At 42.5% G+C, this 18,655-nt stretch overlaps 1 protein-coding gene across 6 annotated transcripts in view; it reads right to left on the bottom strand.

Moving 5' to 3' along the window:
- tns1b (tensin 1b) overlaps positions 1-18,445 on the bottom strand; it is a 167,291-nt gene extending 148,846 nt beyond the window's left edge. For 2 of the 6 annotated variants that reach the window (XM_030080368.1, XM_030080369.1), the window contains exon 1: positions 288-480. In XM_030080368.1, the coding sequence (XP_029936228.1) occupies positions 288-368 (81 nt within the window). In that variant the 5' untranslated portion in view covers positions 369-480. Of the gene's footprint in view, positions 1-287; positions 483-18,357 lie in introns of those variants that run through there. The other 4 variants (XM_030080370.1, XM_030080375.1, XM_030080373.1 and 1 more) reach the window with 3 other exon arrangements.
- Positions 18,446-18,655: the final 210 nt, after the last annotated feature.

The following is an 18,655-nucleotide window of genomic DNA, read 5'->3' as shown; positions in this document are numbered from 1 at the left end:
CACCCCACCCCCGACAGCAGACCACCCAACAGACTGCCTGACCCACCAGCTCTATGAGACCAGAGCTTCCCAGTTGCACAGCACTGAGGCATCACCTTTCACCACAACCCAACAAACTTTCCTCTGTCTGGCTACACGACAGCTACACCAATTTGGGTACATGTCACAAACCACAAACTTGTTTCTGCAACTGCTTGCTCTTGCACCTTGCACATAAACTCACACACTGACTAACAGAGGAGAGAGGAAAAAAAAAAAGCAAGTAAAAAAGAGGGAAGGTGTCTCACCCAAAACATGCAGGAGAGGCAGACCCAGGTGCGGGCTGGCCCAGCCAGGGCTGCTGGCAGGCTGAGGGACACAGACGGCATGGTGAGCGACAGGACTGATGCTGCTGCTACAGACCAGCGGCCGTGGGCTTCCTCAACACTCGTCCAGACAGGAGAAGAGTTGCCCAATGCTGCAAAGCCATGACCATCCAGGAGGCACAGACGAGGGACACAGCTCTCTCTTTCACCTTGGTTTCCTGCCCTCTCTCTGCACAGCTCTTCACTCTCTTGTTCCCTCTCTCTCTGTCTGCTGTCTCCACCTCTGACTCTCCTGTAACTTGGGTCCTGACTGGCTCTCCTCTCCTCTCCTCTCCTCTCCTCGCTCCCTCTCTCAACTCTGCCTGTCCTTCCCTCTACTGGGGGAAGTTTCACAAAGCTTTTTTTGGGGTCAGGCAGCCCCCCTCTCTACGAGAGCAGAGGGGGAGGGGTTTAGAAAGAGGGGGTACTCCACTTATTATCCATCTCTCTTGCCCCTCCTCTCCTCTCTCTTTCTCTCCCCCCCTCCCTCCCTCCCTCTTTACCCCTCTAATTCTCACCATTCTTAATTTCATTCATCCCTCGATCCCACCCACTCCCCTGTCGCTCCCCTCAGCATCCAACCCCACCTCCCCCTGCTTCCCCCCTCTCTCTCTCTCACCTCCCCCATCCATCTCTCTCTCCCTCTATCCCTCGCCCAGTTTCCCTGTGCATTTCACTTTTAGGGCCATTTTAATATTTTATCCTCTCTCTCTCTTTCTCTCAGTCTCCCTCATTTGTTCTCTTTCTACCTCTTTCTCCTGGGTGACTGATCTGCACTACCTCCTCCCTCCTCACGCTCACTTCCTAATCTCTTCATCGATCTTGTCAAAATTAACTGGAAATTTCACCGCTACGTCAACACATTATGAGGATTGAAATCTATATTGAATCTAACAAATGTTTAGTGCAAACACAATGCATAGGAACAACAGTACTCTCTTTGTAATCTCTGTGCATAGTTTGAGGGTCTAATTTAAATGAAGTGAATTAAATGAAGCTTGCTGGCAAATAACCTGCTTGTTAGTCAGTGTCATAGTGCTACTTGTTTAAGTTCATTACAGTGATTTTTCTGTAAGGTTGCATAATAGTTTTTTTTCCTATTTGCTGTTGCAGTAGTACTACGTTTTAAATAATAAACATAACAGTAACAATCATAACATCACTATTGATGCAACTTATCAATACTGAATATCAATACTTAAAAATACTCATGATCCTCACACCATATAAAATCTCATTTGGTCTGACGTTCAGGCTTAAAAATCTTGCTTTTCTTCAAAAAACGTAAAAGAAAATATGCCTTTTAGATGAGATAATCCCACCTGTGGGATTATCTCATCTAATGCAGTTTCAAGAATTTTTTTTGAGAACAAGTTTAATTCTTTTGAAACAGGGCAGAACCAGGATCAGCCCACTAGTGTCAAGAAAAAGACACTTGATTTCTGTATTCTGGAGATTTTAACACTGATGGGCCAGCTCCTCCCGAAAGCATGTCCAAGTGCCCTTGAGCAGGACACTGCACCCCCACCCGCTCCTGATGGGCAGCTCAGCACCTTGTACGGCTGCTTCTGCCATCAGTGTGTGAGTGTGTGTGTGAATGTGAGGCAAACACTTTAAAGTGCTTTGAATGGTAGAAAAACAAGTAATGCTGTTTACCAATATGAAACTAAACTACTTGTGTTGTTGGGATGTTCAAAATTTTGGTACTGTGAAAACATTTCCACCTTCCTCATTCCTCACTCTCTCCACTAGGCTGCTCAGCCATCTGGCAATCCCCTTTACCACCTTCACTCTCCCTTCCATTCTCTCTCTCTCTCTCTCCCTCTCTCTCTCTCTCTCTCACACACACACACACACACACACACACACACACACACACACACACACACACACACACACACGCAGACACACGTTTATTCCTCAAAAGTAAAAAAAAAAAAAAAAAAAAAAAACCAGAAGTCCCCGAAGTTGTACCTCTGTCTCTTGGGGTGAGTAGTTGTGGCATCAAACAGACCCCCCACGCCCCCCTCCCTTCTCCATCTTGAGCCCTCACCATAGAGAAAGAGCACAGCGGGGCTGGGAAGCAAAAGCCGCTTCATTAAGTTCTCACTGCTCATCAATGACCATGTTAGCTCCGGGCTCAGCTCTTTATCCCTTGTGTGTGGCTTTGCTTTATCACACACACACACACACATACACAATAGTCACACATACTCCTCTGCCACCATACACACACATAACATTACAACAGTTATTTACATGAATATTAGCAAAAGTAAATGCTCATGTAAACATTCATCAATAATGTTCTGACAGAGCCTACACACAGTGTCTCACACACTTCAAAAAAGTCAGTCAAGTCTCAAAAAATGGACACACAATCAAAGCTATCATACACTCCAAACAATAACCTACATATATACACAACACGCATAAAAATATACATAAACATCTGTAAATAAGTGTTTGTCTCTCTTTCACACACAAAAATGCACACATTCACTCTCCGCCTCACACACATATTTTCATCTTCCTCACAGTGTATATAAATACACACTATATAATGCTCCCCCATACACACACACACACACAAACAAACACCCACCCAGTGGCAGAGGGGATTAATCCCCTGGTATTTCCTGTAGGCCACCCCTACAGAGATGAACTCACTCAAGGAGACAGTGTTAAAGACAACCTTTCAGTCTAATCCTACACACACACACACACACACACACACACACACACACACACACACAATAAATCTGGGAAAAGGAAGAACTTTGAGGAAATTATGTGAATTTATGTATCTGACTGTATGTCTATCTGCTAATTCAAGAGTTGGTCAGCATACAGGTTCACTATGACTTTTTTTTTTTTTTTTTTTTTGGCCAACACTGCAGCCAATGAAATAGACACTTTCCATTCCATCCATATAGAATCAAAATGTTTTTTCTAGTTGTTTTTTAAGTACCATAACATTTACATGAGAGCAAAGACACTGCTACTCACACCTACTTTTGACAGCTTTATCTAAATCAGCATCTAAAGTTTACACTGGAACGAATAACCTCAGTTTCAGAAATGATGGTTTCAGAACAAATAATTCTCCTCAAAGCTAGACACTGGACCTGGAGGAGGCAGAGGTTGAGTGCTATTTTGGAGCATAACGCTAAGTCACTATTATATCACTAGTATTTGAGTGTTGTCCAGCAGAGCTTAGCTGTACTTGAATAAAGACTAAATGATCATGACATTGCACACCATAACCTTTTCGCATGTGAACTCATCTTCCAGCTCCATAACAAACAAACTCTACCAACTCAGTATGATGCATATCACATATCTAAGACATTTTCATTACAACTGTACATTACAGTAAAAAAAAAAAATAAATTAAAAAACACATTAAAAAAATCATATTGTGGTTATTTCAGGAGATGCTGCAGATGTAATACTATTTGCTATACAGTTGTCGCTCGCTACAACGTGGTTAACCTTTTGCGGCCTCGCAGTTTCACGGATTTTTTTTAGTGCAATTTTGCATGCTTTTTTTTTTTTTTTTTTTTTTTTTACAGCACATTGTGTTTTGCGTCCTGATTGGCTAAGGGACTGGACCATTGTCAATCAATCTCCTCCATGCCGGGAGATTTTGATCTTTGGTTTCATTCTATAATACTGGACTTATTTTTCTACGAAGGTTTGAACTTTGAGAGTTTAAACAAGAGAGAAAAGTGAGAAAATGTTAATGCCTGTCTGAGAAAAGTGTATAAAGTGTGTAGTGAGGGGTTTTACAGCCTTAAAACATCTATAATAATTGTAAAAAATAAAGCTGACTACTTCGCGGATTTCGCCTATTGCGGGTTATTTTTAGAACGTAACTCCTGCGATAAACGAGGGACCACTGTATTAGTGGCGGTGGTCATTTTTGCGTCATAATTTTCATTTCAACTGGAAAAATGTAGTAAAATGAGGATATGATATATGATATAGCCAAACCATCCTGTCTGGAGAATTATGATTTGTAGGCCGGGGCATCTCTGTAGCTCCTCGATTCTTCATTTAATAATGGTATGCTGTCACATTTAACCTTTATCCAAGAAATTGCAGCTGCTGCAATTTGGATAATGCACTTAACCACACTGCAATTTCAATACATTTTTTTTTGTTTGTTTGTTTGTTCTTTAGCAATATACAGAATACCCTCCACATTGTATCTAACATTACTATATGATCAACATCTTACAGATAAGCGCAGAAGAGAAATCAGACAAAGGAATATGAATTTGGATGCAGGGAAGAAAGCAAGATGCCAGTTTTGCAAATCAGATTCCATGATTTGTCCGTCACTGTTCATTATCCTGATGGATTGTTTGACACAACAGCAGTGACAAACTGTACTGCAACACAGAAATTAAACCTCAAAAGTTCACACAGTTCATACGGCAGCCGCATACAGCCACAGCAGCCCCTGGTGGTAACCTCCCTCACATTTCTCCTCGCATATTATGAAAAGAGAGACTGATTCAGAACACACTTAATGAATAAAAGGGAAGAGGGAGGGGCTGCAGATGCGATGTTACAACATGGATTGTGAGCAGTGAGGGGAGTGGTGATCCAGTAACAGGAGGCCAGGCTTCTTATGGCTAATCAGATTTCCCTAGGGACTGGTTTTAGTACATCTTTAACCTTGACCAGCTCAGTTCCTCGGTAAACCAGAAAACCAGAGTGCACGGCAAAGCACTTACACAACTGAGATAATTAACTTCCAGCTGTCCTTGAACCTAGTAAAAACAGGGAAATGGCAGAATGGATTTAGAGAATGACAGGCCTTCACTGAGGGTCTAATGTAAAAAAAAAAAAAAAAAAAAAAAAAAATGAGGCAAAGTGAAGTAAGTTTGTCATACAGAGAAAAATGATAGAGACAAGTTGACAGACAAAATAGATACAGACAGACTAGCCAGTAGATTGAGATAGTGAAAGAGAGAGAGGGTGTGTGTGTGCGTGTATGTACAATATGCATGCTAGTGTGTAAACAGCCAAACAGCAGAGGGGTGTGTTCTGTCTGCCCTCCTCTTGGTTTGGCCGAGGTCCTGCAGCCTGCTAGATGAAGGGGGGGCTCACTTGTTGACAGAGGAAGAACACACTCCACCACACCCCCCACAACATGCACACACACCCTGTCCTACCCTGCTTGACTCTCATCTGTTGAAAACAATGCAGACCCTGGCCCTCCCTGTGCAGCAGCTCACATGTGTGCACACGTTTCCTCTGTTCTCTCTGCTGTGTAACACCAAGAGGAAGGACCATCAGCCAACACCAGACCACACTGACCCACGGAAACAACACGGACTATCATCCTACATGGGGGGCAGAGAGAGCCTCAACATGAAAACATTACAGTGGTAATCCACTATCCATGGTTTTTGCTTTGTTTGGTGCAAAGCACTCATCACCGTGGTATTTTTGCACTGCATTTCCCAGATATCACCTCTCAATCAAACAGCATGGGTGGGACTGCTGTGGTGTCCTTTTTCCTTGGATTTTCACCTTAGAGTGTCTGAGGGTGGCACTTTTTTGTCTGTTCAACCCTGGTGGCTATCACTGCTAATGCTAACTATTAAACCACATAAAGTGCTGTTGCTCCTGCTGACAAATAAAACTTTGCGTCCTGTGAAGCAGAGGATTTTTCCCAGGAAAGACCTACCAGACACCAGATCTTAAAACAGCAACTGTAAAGGTTTTTATGAAGTGGATATATGTTGACTTTTGTGTTATATCTCTCAGCGATAGAGAGACGTAAATCATGCCTTTATATATGAAAATGTCATGAATTATTTCAGTAAAGTAATGGAAGCCAGTCTGCATACATTCATATTTTGAATATTTTTTCCTGCTCTGACCAGCACTGCTGTGCACAGGACATCTACATCCTGCAGCTTTGACATTGTTCTGTTATTCCTCAGCAGTTTGGTGAAGGGTTCTTGATGCCAAACCACATAACACCTGACACTGAAGGTGAGAAAGGACACTGAATGGTCTGAGGGCTCACTTTGGGTCCAGTACAAATTTATTATCAGTACCAGCCAGAGAGCTCCTTCCTGTCATTATCATTTATCATCATTTATATCCCACATGAACTATCCTTATCATCACTGATTTGCAACAGCCTTGCATCTTGTGAGCACCAAAAATAAGGAGATTTAGTTCCTTAAGTAACAACTTTCTGCTTTGACCACTATGAGTCCGGAAATATTTTCTCCCTGGTCATAGTTTAAAAAAGGCAATATTTGAGATAGACTTTCAAGAGCTTGCTTGACACTGACTCTCAAATCCCTGTATTTTAAACTCATTTTTAGTGTCCAAAGAAAGCTTTGATATTTCCAAAATGGCAGCTTTTCAAGAACTGGGTCATGTCAGTGGATCAAAACTGCAGTTATGATTTTTTTTTGAAATAGCAGCGATATGTTTACATCATGCCAGAGGTCCAGGAAACAATCATCCTTCTCTAAAGGCGCTGAAAACCCAAGCCGTTTCTTTCAACAAACTCTGTCACAAAAACCCTTAAACCCTGTGCTTGACTTATCTTGTACATCCAGGTCTTATCAAATCACATACACAGCCAGAGAAAGACAGATTGGACATGGAGCTTATGTGCAAATGCTCGTCCAAAAACCTGGAGGACATCTGCTGTCAGTAGGTTTAGTTCTACTCTCAGAGGAATCTGGGCTGAGCTCACGTAGTTCATCAATTGACTTTGCTGATGATTTATCTTAGACTTTTGGCATTGCTCACAATCAAAACAAACAAATGAATGGTGAAAAAGAAAAGCACAATGTGTCATCCTTGAAGATCTGCAGTTGGATTTCTCAGCTTATGTCATTGTTAATACTTAGACTGATTGAAAGCACATGCTGTGGTGATTGCGTCATGAAAGCTAATGCCATTAGTTTGGCTGAATCAAGTAAGTATCCAAAAGAGATTCAAAAGTGATTGCCATTAGATCCTGAGATTTTAGAAAATCTGCTTGGCTCAGTAGCTCTCTATAGTTACATGGTAGTCTACACTGTTTTCCACTGGACTAAGTGAGGGTAGGTGACTTCCTTGAGTGAACACTGGTGGAAGCTGTTGAAGAGAAAATGTCTTGTTCACTGCCTTCACCTAGATGCTCCCCAAAAACCAGAAAGCTCAACTGTCCAAAAGGCAACAACATTTATTACAGGGGACTGACTGGGCTAGACTTCAAATGGGACTCAAATGGGTCTCACTTGGCCAAATTTGTCATCAGTGTAGTCATTTGCATGCTAACAACAATAAAAACATCAACAACCATCATGGATCAACTGGCGACAATTTGTGTTTGCCCATGCATACATGTAGATGAAAAGAAGAAGAAGAAGGAGACAACTAGGATTAGGGCACATGCATGGTTGGGTCGATCAGATTTGCAGATTTGAGAGTTGGAGGTCACACAGTTTCTAGGTTAAAAGTTGCAATCATGCCCACTCTATTTGACTCCAGGTCTGTCTCATGCTTTGCAGTAAACAAGTGATGACATTTCATGGGGAAATCCATTTCAATGTGACAAGCCAGATCATTGTACCCTCTCAAACTACAAGAGCAACGACAAAAATATCAAACATGTTTGAAAATGATCCAGATGTCCCAGACTGTCCCAGACTGCACTGTGAGATCAAGACGTGACGTGCTGACCTTCTCACATTATATGAGCAATGACTCACTGTTTTCACTCCAATCCTGACAGTTTGTCAAGGACCGTCTGGGACACATCAATTGGTTGTGGATACCGTATGGTGTAAGCCTGGCATAAAGCACCAGATATGGCCAAATTTCACAAGAACAGATCTGATTTTCAACATAAACGCCCACAAAAAACATTCTGCTGAGAGATATCAAATGCAAATAGTGTCTAAATATTGTAATATTGTAAAAGAGAATCTGATAGGCTTATTAACCCAAGTCCAAGGATAAAATAAATGATTCAATCTACAGAGCAATGGTTAGCTGCCAATTTTAATAACATGTAATACCTTACTGATCCCTTCAGGAAAAGCCTCAGGGTCAGCTACAGAACAGTAACACAGGAGCAGGTAGAGATTCAGTGTCTTGTTCAAGGACACTTTAGCAACACGGGGGCATGCCACCACAGCATGGTGCCCTGATTAAGCCACTTATGCTCACTTGGAGCCATTTAAGACTGACCAGCACTGAGGACAAGGGAAGGTGATTTAGTTCTTTTGACAGAAAAAAACATCATGGCACAGCAATCATCAAAGTGCCAATGGAGGAAGATGTACAGCCCAAGGAGAGCGACACGCATGCTTAGGACTTTCTCTGCCCATGGTCTGACAGACAGCCACCAGCTAAAAACACCCCCTGTTTTAATTAAGAGGCAGACTGGTGTGTGTGTGTGTGTGTGTGTGTGTGTGTGTGTGTGTGTGTGTGTGTGAGAGAGAGAGAGAGAGAGAGAGAGAGAGTGCATGTGTCTATAGTGGAATACTGAACAGTGGTGTGTGTGTGTGTGCAGTGGTACAGAGAGCACTGGCTGCATTTACAGGATTAATGGATCTGTTCAGTGACACAGGCCTACTATCTGGCAAAGTGCCTCAGTGAAACGGTCTGGCAATATCCTGGTCTGTGTGTGTGTGTGCATGTGTGTGTGTGTGTGTGTGTGTGTGTGTGTGTGCGTGCATACTGATGTCCTCATCTCTCCAGTCTGTCTCATCCTCCACGCTCATGTCAGTCCGGTCACTGGCTGGGCGTCATACAAATATGAATTTGTTTCCATTGTCATTAACACCCACATTCCTGTTTGCAGCTGCACATGGAAATGTTGGAAAATTTGGGTGGTGCCAGCGGTGCAAAAAAATCACAATCACAAAGCTTTGCACTCTATATACACCCTGCCCCTGAGGCTACAATTCAGTTAGTTTCAATGGTTAATCAAATGAAGAACAGCTATGCAGGAATATCATATCACCAAACTTTATTCAGGGTTGTGAACCAAAAGTGTGTGTGTTTACATTTATATTTTGGTACACACTGTTGCAAAATAGATTACTATTTTGAGTTACAATGGTGTCCAAAAATTGCAAAGGCTTACAATATGTGAGGAAATTACTAATCTTACTTTCCATCTGCAGCACATGTCTCATTTTAGGAAAATCTGCATGTAAGCTCGTAAATACATCTTCACGTACAAAATCTGAATGTTCAGTGATTTAGTGTGGATTTATTACATAAGACTAAAAAAAACCTACTGTAACGTGTCACAACCAGCCCAGATTGCAAACAGCTATGATGTCATTTGTTTCTAGCACAGACAGCATTTATATAAATAATGCCTTACACCAGCACTTTTTCACTAATACACACAGCACACCCCGATGCAATCACTGATGCAAAGTTCAACATGCAAGTGCACAAGCCTTCAATCACATAATCTGCAAACAGTACATGCTCAATGCAAAAGGGTCAAAACTGAAACACAGACAGTTGCAGTCTTACCTTGTTATGATTTCTTCTTGGTTTCCGAAACGGGAAGATGCAATAGAAGAAAAATTTTGCCCAACTGAAAACTGTGGCAAGACACCAGCCTAGTCCGCCCATTCTCTCATGAAAATCTCCTCACGTCCCCTACCGCTACTGCCTTTCCTCACTCCTTGCCCCCACCCCACAAATCCAGGCTATCCTTAAACCAATATCTAGAGGTACCAAGTGCCTACCAATGAGTCAGGAACAGATTTAAAGGGATGTCTGCTCATCTAGTAGCGGAATAGGTACATTTTCCATGGATTTCAACAACTAGGGGTTCCACTAAAGTGGGGTTAAGGCCATTCCTACATGCATCCCTAACATGCCCACAGCATCCCTGCTCCGGAGCACTCTCCTTCCCCTCTTGCTCTGGATGCTGCAGGTTCTTTCATTAAAGAGGAAAGGAGGAGGAGAGGAGAAGACAGAAGTGGGTAGAAGGGGAGGGGAAAGCTGCCTGGCGAAGAGCGCGGCACTTATAGTGATGGGAAAAGAAGGTGGGGTAGGGGTGGGGGGTCTTTAATTTAATGTAAAAAAAAAAAAAGGGGGGGGGGGGGGGTGATTAGTTCAGAGTCTTGGAACAATAAAATAACAATGGAGATAATGTGTTGAATTGAGTAGCAATATCCCTGCAAGCTGAGGTAAAGCTCTAAATACAAATTGGGATACAGGGAAGCTCTACTCAAGAACCCACTACAAATAATGTACAATTGATGATGCAATGGCTGTGCATTTTATCATTGAACATTCATGGGAGTAGATAGCAAAGAAGCAGACAGGACTGTGTGTCTGTGTGTGTGTGTGTGTGTGTGTGTGCTGGTCGACTGGAAGCAGTCAGGGGGCTCCTAATTAAGATAGGCAGGCTCAGGCCAATCATAAATGGCCCACTGAGCCTCTGAGCCTCTATATTGTGTTCTTAGGCACTCTGAGTAAGTAGTTAGCATTGAGATGGAGGACTGCAACAATGACTTAAGACAGATATTGAACTGTCTTTAGTTCTCTTCCTCACTGAATAAAGGAGCGGGCACATGAAATGATGCTTGTAAACATCTACTCAAAATTGGCAGCCGACTCTGCAGGAAAAGAATGGAAATCTTTGCTTTATAAAGGTAAGGACACACAAGAGAAACCTTAACTGAATGAAATAACTGACCAAAACAAAAGAAAATTGTAATCAAATAAATTACTTCAAATAAAAGGTTAGCTTAGATGTGCAGCATAATCTCATACTCATGCAATCGAAAATTCAAAGAAATAATACTGATCAACAGCATCAGTGTGTTACTGTACAAATATTTACAGTACTTTAATAACTAAGCTGATAAATCAAACATTTACAGACCATTTCTAAAGATTTATAAAATGTAACCTTACTCTGGATCTGCCCCTTAGCCACACAGGGAATTCCCCTCTATGCTTCCTATTGGGGAAATGACCTAAGAAAGCCAAGGACAGGCTGGCTTTTTGGTGGAAACTGCAAGATAGGCCTATCACCGTGTTTGGGTGTATTCTCATCCCCTTCCTGTTTTTTTGGGTCCTCTAGCCTTTCTACAGCCATTCCCATATAAAAAAAAAAACCCATGAAAGGTTGGAAAATTTGGTAGGTTATGCTGTTATAATCAGAAAGCTTAGAGTCTCATGCTGTGCTATGTTCTATGGCAGAGCTGGACACTCACCATCTCTCTCTACAAGCACATTTTAACCCATGCTACATGAATGCAGATACTGTGCTCCGATGATAGTCTGTAACTATTTAGTGATGCATGCTATATGTTGTGCACTGTCACCATGCACAACAATGTGAGGTCCAGTTGTCCTTGCACCATGTATGCCTGTATGTGCCACTATACTGGTAGATAAAGTGACTGTGATTCTGAAAGTACATTTGAAATGTTCAATGAATATGTTTAAGTGATACACTTGTGGAAAGTTTAAAGAAAGAGCCATGCAACAAATGCTATGATCACCTTTACTGCACAAGATGACAACATGAGCCGTTCCTGAAAAGAAGAGTACAAACCAGAAGGCATTCAGGAGAGTGCATACCTCCAACAAGGTGGCAGCTAGAGTTAAAGTCCTGTGTATGTTAAGCCACACCCCCTTCGGACAATGCTGTTGTCACAGGATACGCCCCTTTTGGCCAATCAGCAGAAAAAGGTGGTCAGCGTCTACCTGACCCATGACGATCCTCCCCACTGGGTTTTGTGATGTTACATGGATGGAAATTCTAGCCTTGTTTAAGCTAAGCTCTGCCCACTGTCATGTCCCCTCAAGGTTGATTGGCCCAAAAAGTTGGTGAGTTCTTCAATGCCTCAAGACCAACTTTAGACCAAGTTTTGTGTTTTTCTGTCAATCAGCAAGATAACAGATAGGCAGGGGAAATCACCCAACCCATTGTCGGAGCCTTCACCCTCTTGGAGGAAATAAGAATAATCGAATTACTTTATTCGCTCTCATGGGAAAATGCTCTTATCCCACACCCAAGGAGAGTTCAGAGGTCAAAGTTCGCTATGGAGCAGCACCTTGGGAGCTGGTAGCGAGTCAGTGTAAAGCACAGAGGCAGGGATTTGATCCCAGGTATGGGTGGCCTCACCACTGGGCAACACTACTCAGGATTACACAATACTGGCAAGGGGACAAAGAGGCTGCAGAGGGGGAGAGAGGACAACGTCCTGCGCACTTCCTGCCTCTCCACAGCACAAAACAATGGGCTGGTTTCATGTCTCAGTCAGGTCTGTTGTCTGTTCTAGGAAACCAGACAAGAGGTTAGGGAGTTAACAGCCATTGTTCCTGGGGAGAATAGCAGGGGAAGTGACCGGTCGTGGTTCTGGAAAGGTTTGATGGAGATGGTTTGGCTACAGCTGGTGGTTTGGTAATACATGTAAACAACACTGCAGACACCATACAAAGTCATTTTAATTTGATATTAGCTATCAGTCACAGGCAACATGTCAATAAAAACACTAATAAAGCAGCGACTAGGCTATATCCCAGACATTATTCTCCTCTGTACCCTAGAATTAAATAATGTTTTCTTATTTATTTGATGGTTGCTGTACAATTCTGTATCACTTGTCTGTAACTGCACCATTATTATATTTTGACAGTGTGTGAAATGTAATATTTGAGGCCGCAAATACAAGTCTCAAATTCACCAAATTACCACACATTTGACATTTCGATGGCATACCAAAACATTGCAAACCCAGGTCTCTCTGGAATATCAGGTCACCACTCAAAATCCAGCACTGCCAAGAGAAGGTATTGGGTTGCCAGCACCACTAACCCACTGTTTCCTTGTTGAGTTTTCCTATGTCCATTAAGTGTAGACATAGCTACACTGCAGCTCATTGCACAGCACTGTGATTAAGCCGGGTGCTGAGCTCTTACCTTATCCCATAATTCAGCTGTCAATACCAGAGTGCCAAGGTTTAGCTGAGCCTCAGTGACATCATGCGGTGGCTTTACAATCTTTATGTGCATAGCTGCTTTGAGAGCCTGCTATTCCCATAATATAGATTGACACACAGAAAGCATTTGCCAATGAAAGCCTGTCAGTTGCCACTGTTGAGCAGATGGCATAATGAATAGCAAAGGTGGCACAAATTCAACATGAAGTTAACATGTAGCTGGCAATAGCACATAAAGTGGAGGCTCTTTTGTTTTAACATTAGGTTTCATGTAAGGGACTGAAACAAAGTGGCTGTGATTAATGCAGCAATTATCCCCCTGCCCCTCCCACTATTGATCCTTGTGGCCCATTTTTAGGATTGAGAGCTTGGCAAATGTAAGCCCATGGCAGAAAGCCAGGGGGAATTAAGTGAAAGCTCATTTCATCTTTTAACACTGGAAAGAGACACAGTTCTATCTTAAGTCAGCACATGGAAACCCTGCCGTTCAGATGCTTTGACAAATTTGCCAACTTGGCCAATTGAAATCCAGATCGGTGCAAAATGGAGTGCACAATGACATATCCTGTTTTAAGAGAAAACATTTAAACCCCCCAGTTGTCCCTAAGCCTGTTTGGGAGGAGCGCGGCACAAAGAAGCACAAAGCTCGCTGGGCACAGCCTCAAAACTCTGTGACTGCATGCAAGTGATACTGCAACCTTAACCCATGACAATTCTCTGGTGAGAAATGATAATGAACATTGAAAATAGATGCCATGCCATGGAAAAAAAAATCATGTGGAAGTTGAATAAGAACCCAAAGAGGGCCCCGCAGTTCCAGATGAAGTACTCTGCACCACTTTGAAAGAATGAAACCTTTAATGGCTTTCTGCAAAGTTTCCGGTAGACAAGTGGGGACAGAGAAGAATGTGAGACAAAGGACAAAGATGACGGTAGCTAACTGGAAAATGGAGGCTGGTCAGAGGACCGTATTGTTTGCATTGTTCAAATGCCAGGTCAAATGCTTCACTACATGAAATAATGACATGTTATAACATCTTAAAGTAGTCTAACTTGCAATTAATGCACATTTGGTTTGGTTTACCATGGTAATTATAATATACATAAACTGAACTGAATGTACATGTTTTCATATCACTACATATTTGAGAATACCTCACACTTACACTCCTCCCAGTCGAGAGTGTAAAATTCTGTTTTATTTGGAGGAAATTCTCCATGTTGATAGACAGGGCTTCAGTGGGACTAATAAGGCAGAGCTCCATTCGAAAAACTCTATCCTTTATAGCTGCAGAGTAAATTACAAATTCCAAAGGGCAGGGGTGACCTATTTAGCCATTAATTAACACTGGGAAAGCACCATCTTACACACGCACATACATAAACACATGAACACACCATCAAAGCGCCCACAGCAACCATTTCACCTTCAGCCGCAGCAATTACCAACTCTCCTTAAACAGCAGAGACTTCAAAGCAATCATCAGCTACCTCATAAAAGCTCAGACAGGGAAGGGCGATGAACAGGGAGCGGGCCAAGGTGATGAAAAGGTATGAAGGTCCAGCTTGGGGTTGTCTGTTTCTCTCTCCACTTTGAAAAGAGCCACTGCTATTTGTGGTGCACATCACAAGTACAAAAAAATAAGAACACCTTTGTAATGTTCAATTGCACATACATGTGTTTGGAACATTTAAAATCCCTCTTCAACCTGCCCGCTCTTCTTCTGAATGTACCCTTACAAGTGAGCTGGATTTAGTGGGTGAAATCAAAAATGGATTGAAGCTTTCTGTGGGATCCACCCGTTCAATTTCATGAAAAAGACAGGTAGTCCTACTTGGTTGTCCAGGACAGTGTTTGCAGCTGACAGCCACTGAAGGTCAGTTGTAAGTTAATTCCTAAAAAACGAGTCAAACCTTAAACCTGATGTTCTGTGTTTTCACAATGGAGGCAAGCAACTGAGGCTGACCATTGCATAATGCTCAATGACAGACATGGGGTCACCTCCAGTGATGAGCCGACAGCCCCTTGTAAAGCAGTCATCAGTGTAAAAGTTATTGCATTCTGCACGGCCATAAAGTAATTAGCTGTCCAGGCACCACCAGGAGTGGCACTTTCACATTAGAGGACAGGACAAAAGAGAGAGAAGGAGGGACAAACCCAGACAGACAGACAGATGGAAGGACAGTTATTGTCTGAGGTCAACACGGTCAACAGACACTTCAAGCTGCACTGGGCACGATTTTAAGAACACAACAGCAGAGAAGAGAGTCCCGTCCTCTCTAACTGAACCCCACTGGCCCTCTTTACATCTGGTATTAACATGTGTCTCGTATCCAGATTGCATCCGGATATGTTTAAGATGGATCCGACTGCAATCTGATCGCACTATACCACATCACATCCTCTGATCAGGGCTTATGTATTATTTATCTTTACATACAGTAACAGCAGTGTTTGTCCAGTGCAAACTAACTCTTGTAAAGGAAATATTCTTACTGAAGATTCGCTATTGTTTAGTTTAGACAGGATCACTCTCTGACAGAACATAAAGGAATATGAGATTGGTTCCAACTATTTTGTACTTTATACATAACCTATAACAACCAGTATGATAATAACGGCAATATATTTTTCTGCAGCAAAGTGAGTGGTGGTAGAAACTGAAATGTAGCATCAGATCACAGTTAAATTAATAATGGGAAATTTTGGATGTGGATTGGAGACATGTGCATACAGCTCTGTTCCATGTGGTCACATTGTGTCCCTTGACCATCTTTGGGGGTGGTTTGGACAATCGGATCACAATCCGCCTTCAAACCGCTTGCCAGAAAATGTGAAGTGGTGAGACTTTTCATGTAACAGACAAGTACAAACTCACTACTCAACCCATGCCAGGTGAAATACAGGTGAATCTCTGTCTGCCCAACACATAGGGAGGTAGCTAGCACAAGAACATAGCAGCCTTCTCCAACTCAACTGGAGCGCTTCTTACAGTTCCAAAAAGAGAAAAAAAATGACCCAAAAAATCCCCCCATGCAACTAGTGCAGCATCATCCAAGTCCTATGAACGTAAACAAGTGTATCCTGAGTGGCACAGGGCAAATAAACACACTAGCCTTTGAAAGCAAAAGCAGTTTATGCTAACATGCTACCCAGTGAAGCCACATTCTGCTTGACAGGAATTTGCAAGAGCCCTCTAAAAAAAACTCACAATGAACTCTCCTGTTTTTCTAAGCTTACACTGCTATGCTACACATAGGCTAATGGCACACAAACTGAAAGAGCTGGGGCTATAACTAAGCTCTTAAGGCCCGTTTCCACCAAAATGTTCCTGGTAGTATTTGGGGGGCAGGAGCTACTACAGGAACGTCCTCTTGCTCGGCCCTCTCAACTGTCATGTCTCCACTGAGAGGGCCGAGCTAAAGCTAACGTTAGCACCCCTAAAAATGCCGAATAAAAGTGTGTTGTTAACGTTAGCTAGCACGTTAGCGTTAGCTTGGTAGCGTTGGCCGTGTTGCTAGGGACGCCTGCTTTCTGTTGACATCACATCGCGCCGTGAGTAAACCCAGGAGTTTTTCGGGGCCGCTCAGAGTCCCTACCCCGAGGCAGGGCCGTTTTTTAGCCCCTGTAAAGGTTCAGGAACTCTCTCCTTCAGGGTAGTTCCGGCGGTGGAGACACGCGACAACGGCCACGGCCCCGTAAAAATTACCACGAAGTTCCGGCGGTGGAAACGGGCCTTTACAGATGCATTTCCTAGTATTCTTAATGGTTAAAGTGTGTGCTGTGCTGGATGCTGAACTTGAGCTGACAAGTTCTTGTGAGTTTTTGAAGCTCTAAAAATTCTGAAAATGGTGTAAAGTTAACCTATTATATGGACAAAAAAACCTTACCTGTGCTTCAATAGACCTTTTCCACAGCAGCCATCTTGGCATGAAATAGCAGCGTAAATACAGGTGTTATTAATGACTTTAATGAAGGTTCGGTTCCATCTAAGTATCACAGAGCCACGGTCCTGCTGTTGCCATGTTGGCTCACTGGAAAGACTCTGCTACACAGAACCTCAATTAATGTCATTAGTAACACCTGTGTTTACCTGCTATGTCATGTCAAAATGGCTGCTGTGAAAAAGGTCTATTGCCATAGAGGTGAGTAGATAATGACAGGTTGTTTTTTTTTTTTTTTTGAATGAATGAATGAATGAATGAATGAACTGTCCTTTTTTGAGTGAAATACAAACTGTTTTCTAAACAGAGAAAGCGAGACTCACCAATGACAGAGCTTTTGCCTGTCTTGTTTGTTTGGTATCCTTCCAAATAAAGATGGCATTGAATGATATCTGGGTACTCAAGTTCAAATTTCTCAAGGAGCTAAAAACTTTCAAGAGGATGTACTTTCATGCCTCAGATTTAGAAATATGTATATATACATATCTCATTCCAACGACGTTTCCACTCACTCAGTATTTTTCAAATAAGATTGCACCAAAAGCTCATATCAGTACTGTAGATTTTAATTTCATTCAAAGGATTACATGCTCCTCTGTTGAGAAAATGTCCTCACTTGTTGGGCTACCCTTTTGCACAACAATTAGATGAAATAAAAAAAAAAAAATGAATCAAGGCTATTGGGTGTCCACATCTGTGTGCTGGGGTTTGACTAACATTTACATTTTTACAAATTTTACTGAGACCTTATCCAGGGTGACCTATGATGAGTGAAACGCCTGAAGTTCAAATTAGGCCTGCCAGAGCTCTAAAATCACAAGAGTCTGGGACCTATCCAAACCATTTAAGCATGTAAATATGAAAAAAGGCATCACAGCATCAAATGAAAAGCAACAGGTTTCCTGATCCTCACAAAATTGGCTTCACTGAAAGTACAAGGCTTGTGCTGAAGCTGACAAAATGGACGCCTGTCGTCTGAGTCACTGGATCAGATGCCACAGAAAACAACGCCACACTCTGTGTTTTGTTTTCTTCCAGAGCCCTATCACCTTGAGACAAGCGCCAATCCCTGACTATAGTTAAATATGACTTGTCGCAGCAGCACTCACCAACCAGAGGGACATCGCAGGGCTTTCTCTGAGCAATAATTTCCTCCTCGCAGATCCAGAGGCTTCTTGGACACTAAACAGGGCTTTTCTGGGCTTAATGAAACTGTGTTGTGAGCCTTAAAAGTTGGCCGAACCGAGCAAAGAGAGCCTCACAGTCTGGCCCTTATCCTGACATGTTTCCTGAGCCGCATTGTTAGCAAGGGGAGAGGAAACACACACACACACACACACACACACGCACACACACACACACACTATGGAAAGCCTGGGTCAGGAGATCATAACATGGAGAATGAGA

Source organism: Myripristis murdjan, chromosome 21, assembly GCF_902150065.1.
Source record: "Myripristis murdjan chromosome 21, fMyrMur1.1, whole genome shotgun sequence".
NCBI lineage: Eukaryota > Metazoa > Chordata > Actinopteri > Holocentriformes > Holocentridae > Myripristis > Myripristis murdjan.
Note: the sequence above shows the minus strand (reverse complement) of the source record. Positions and strands in the feature narration are given on the sequence as shown.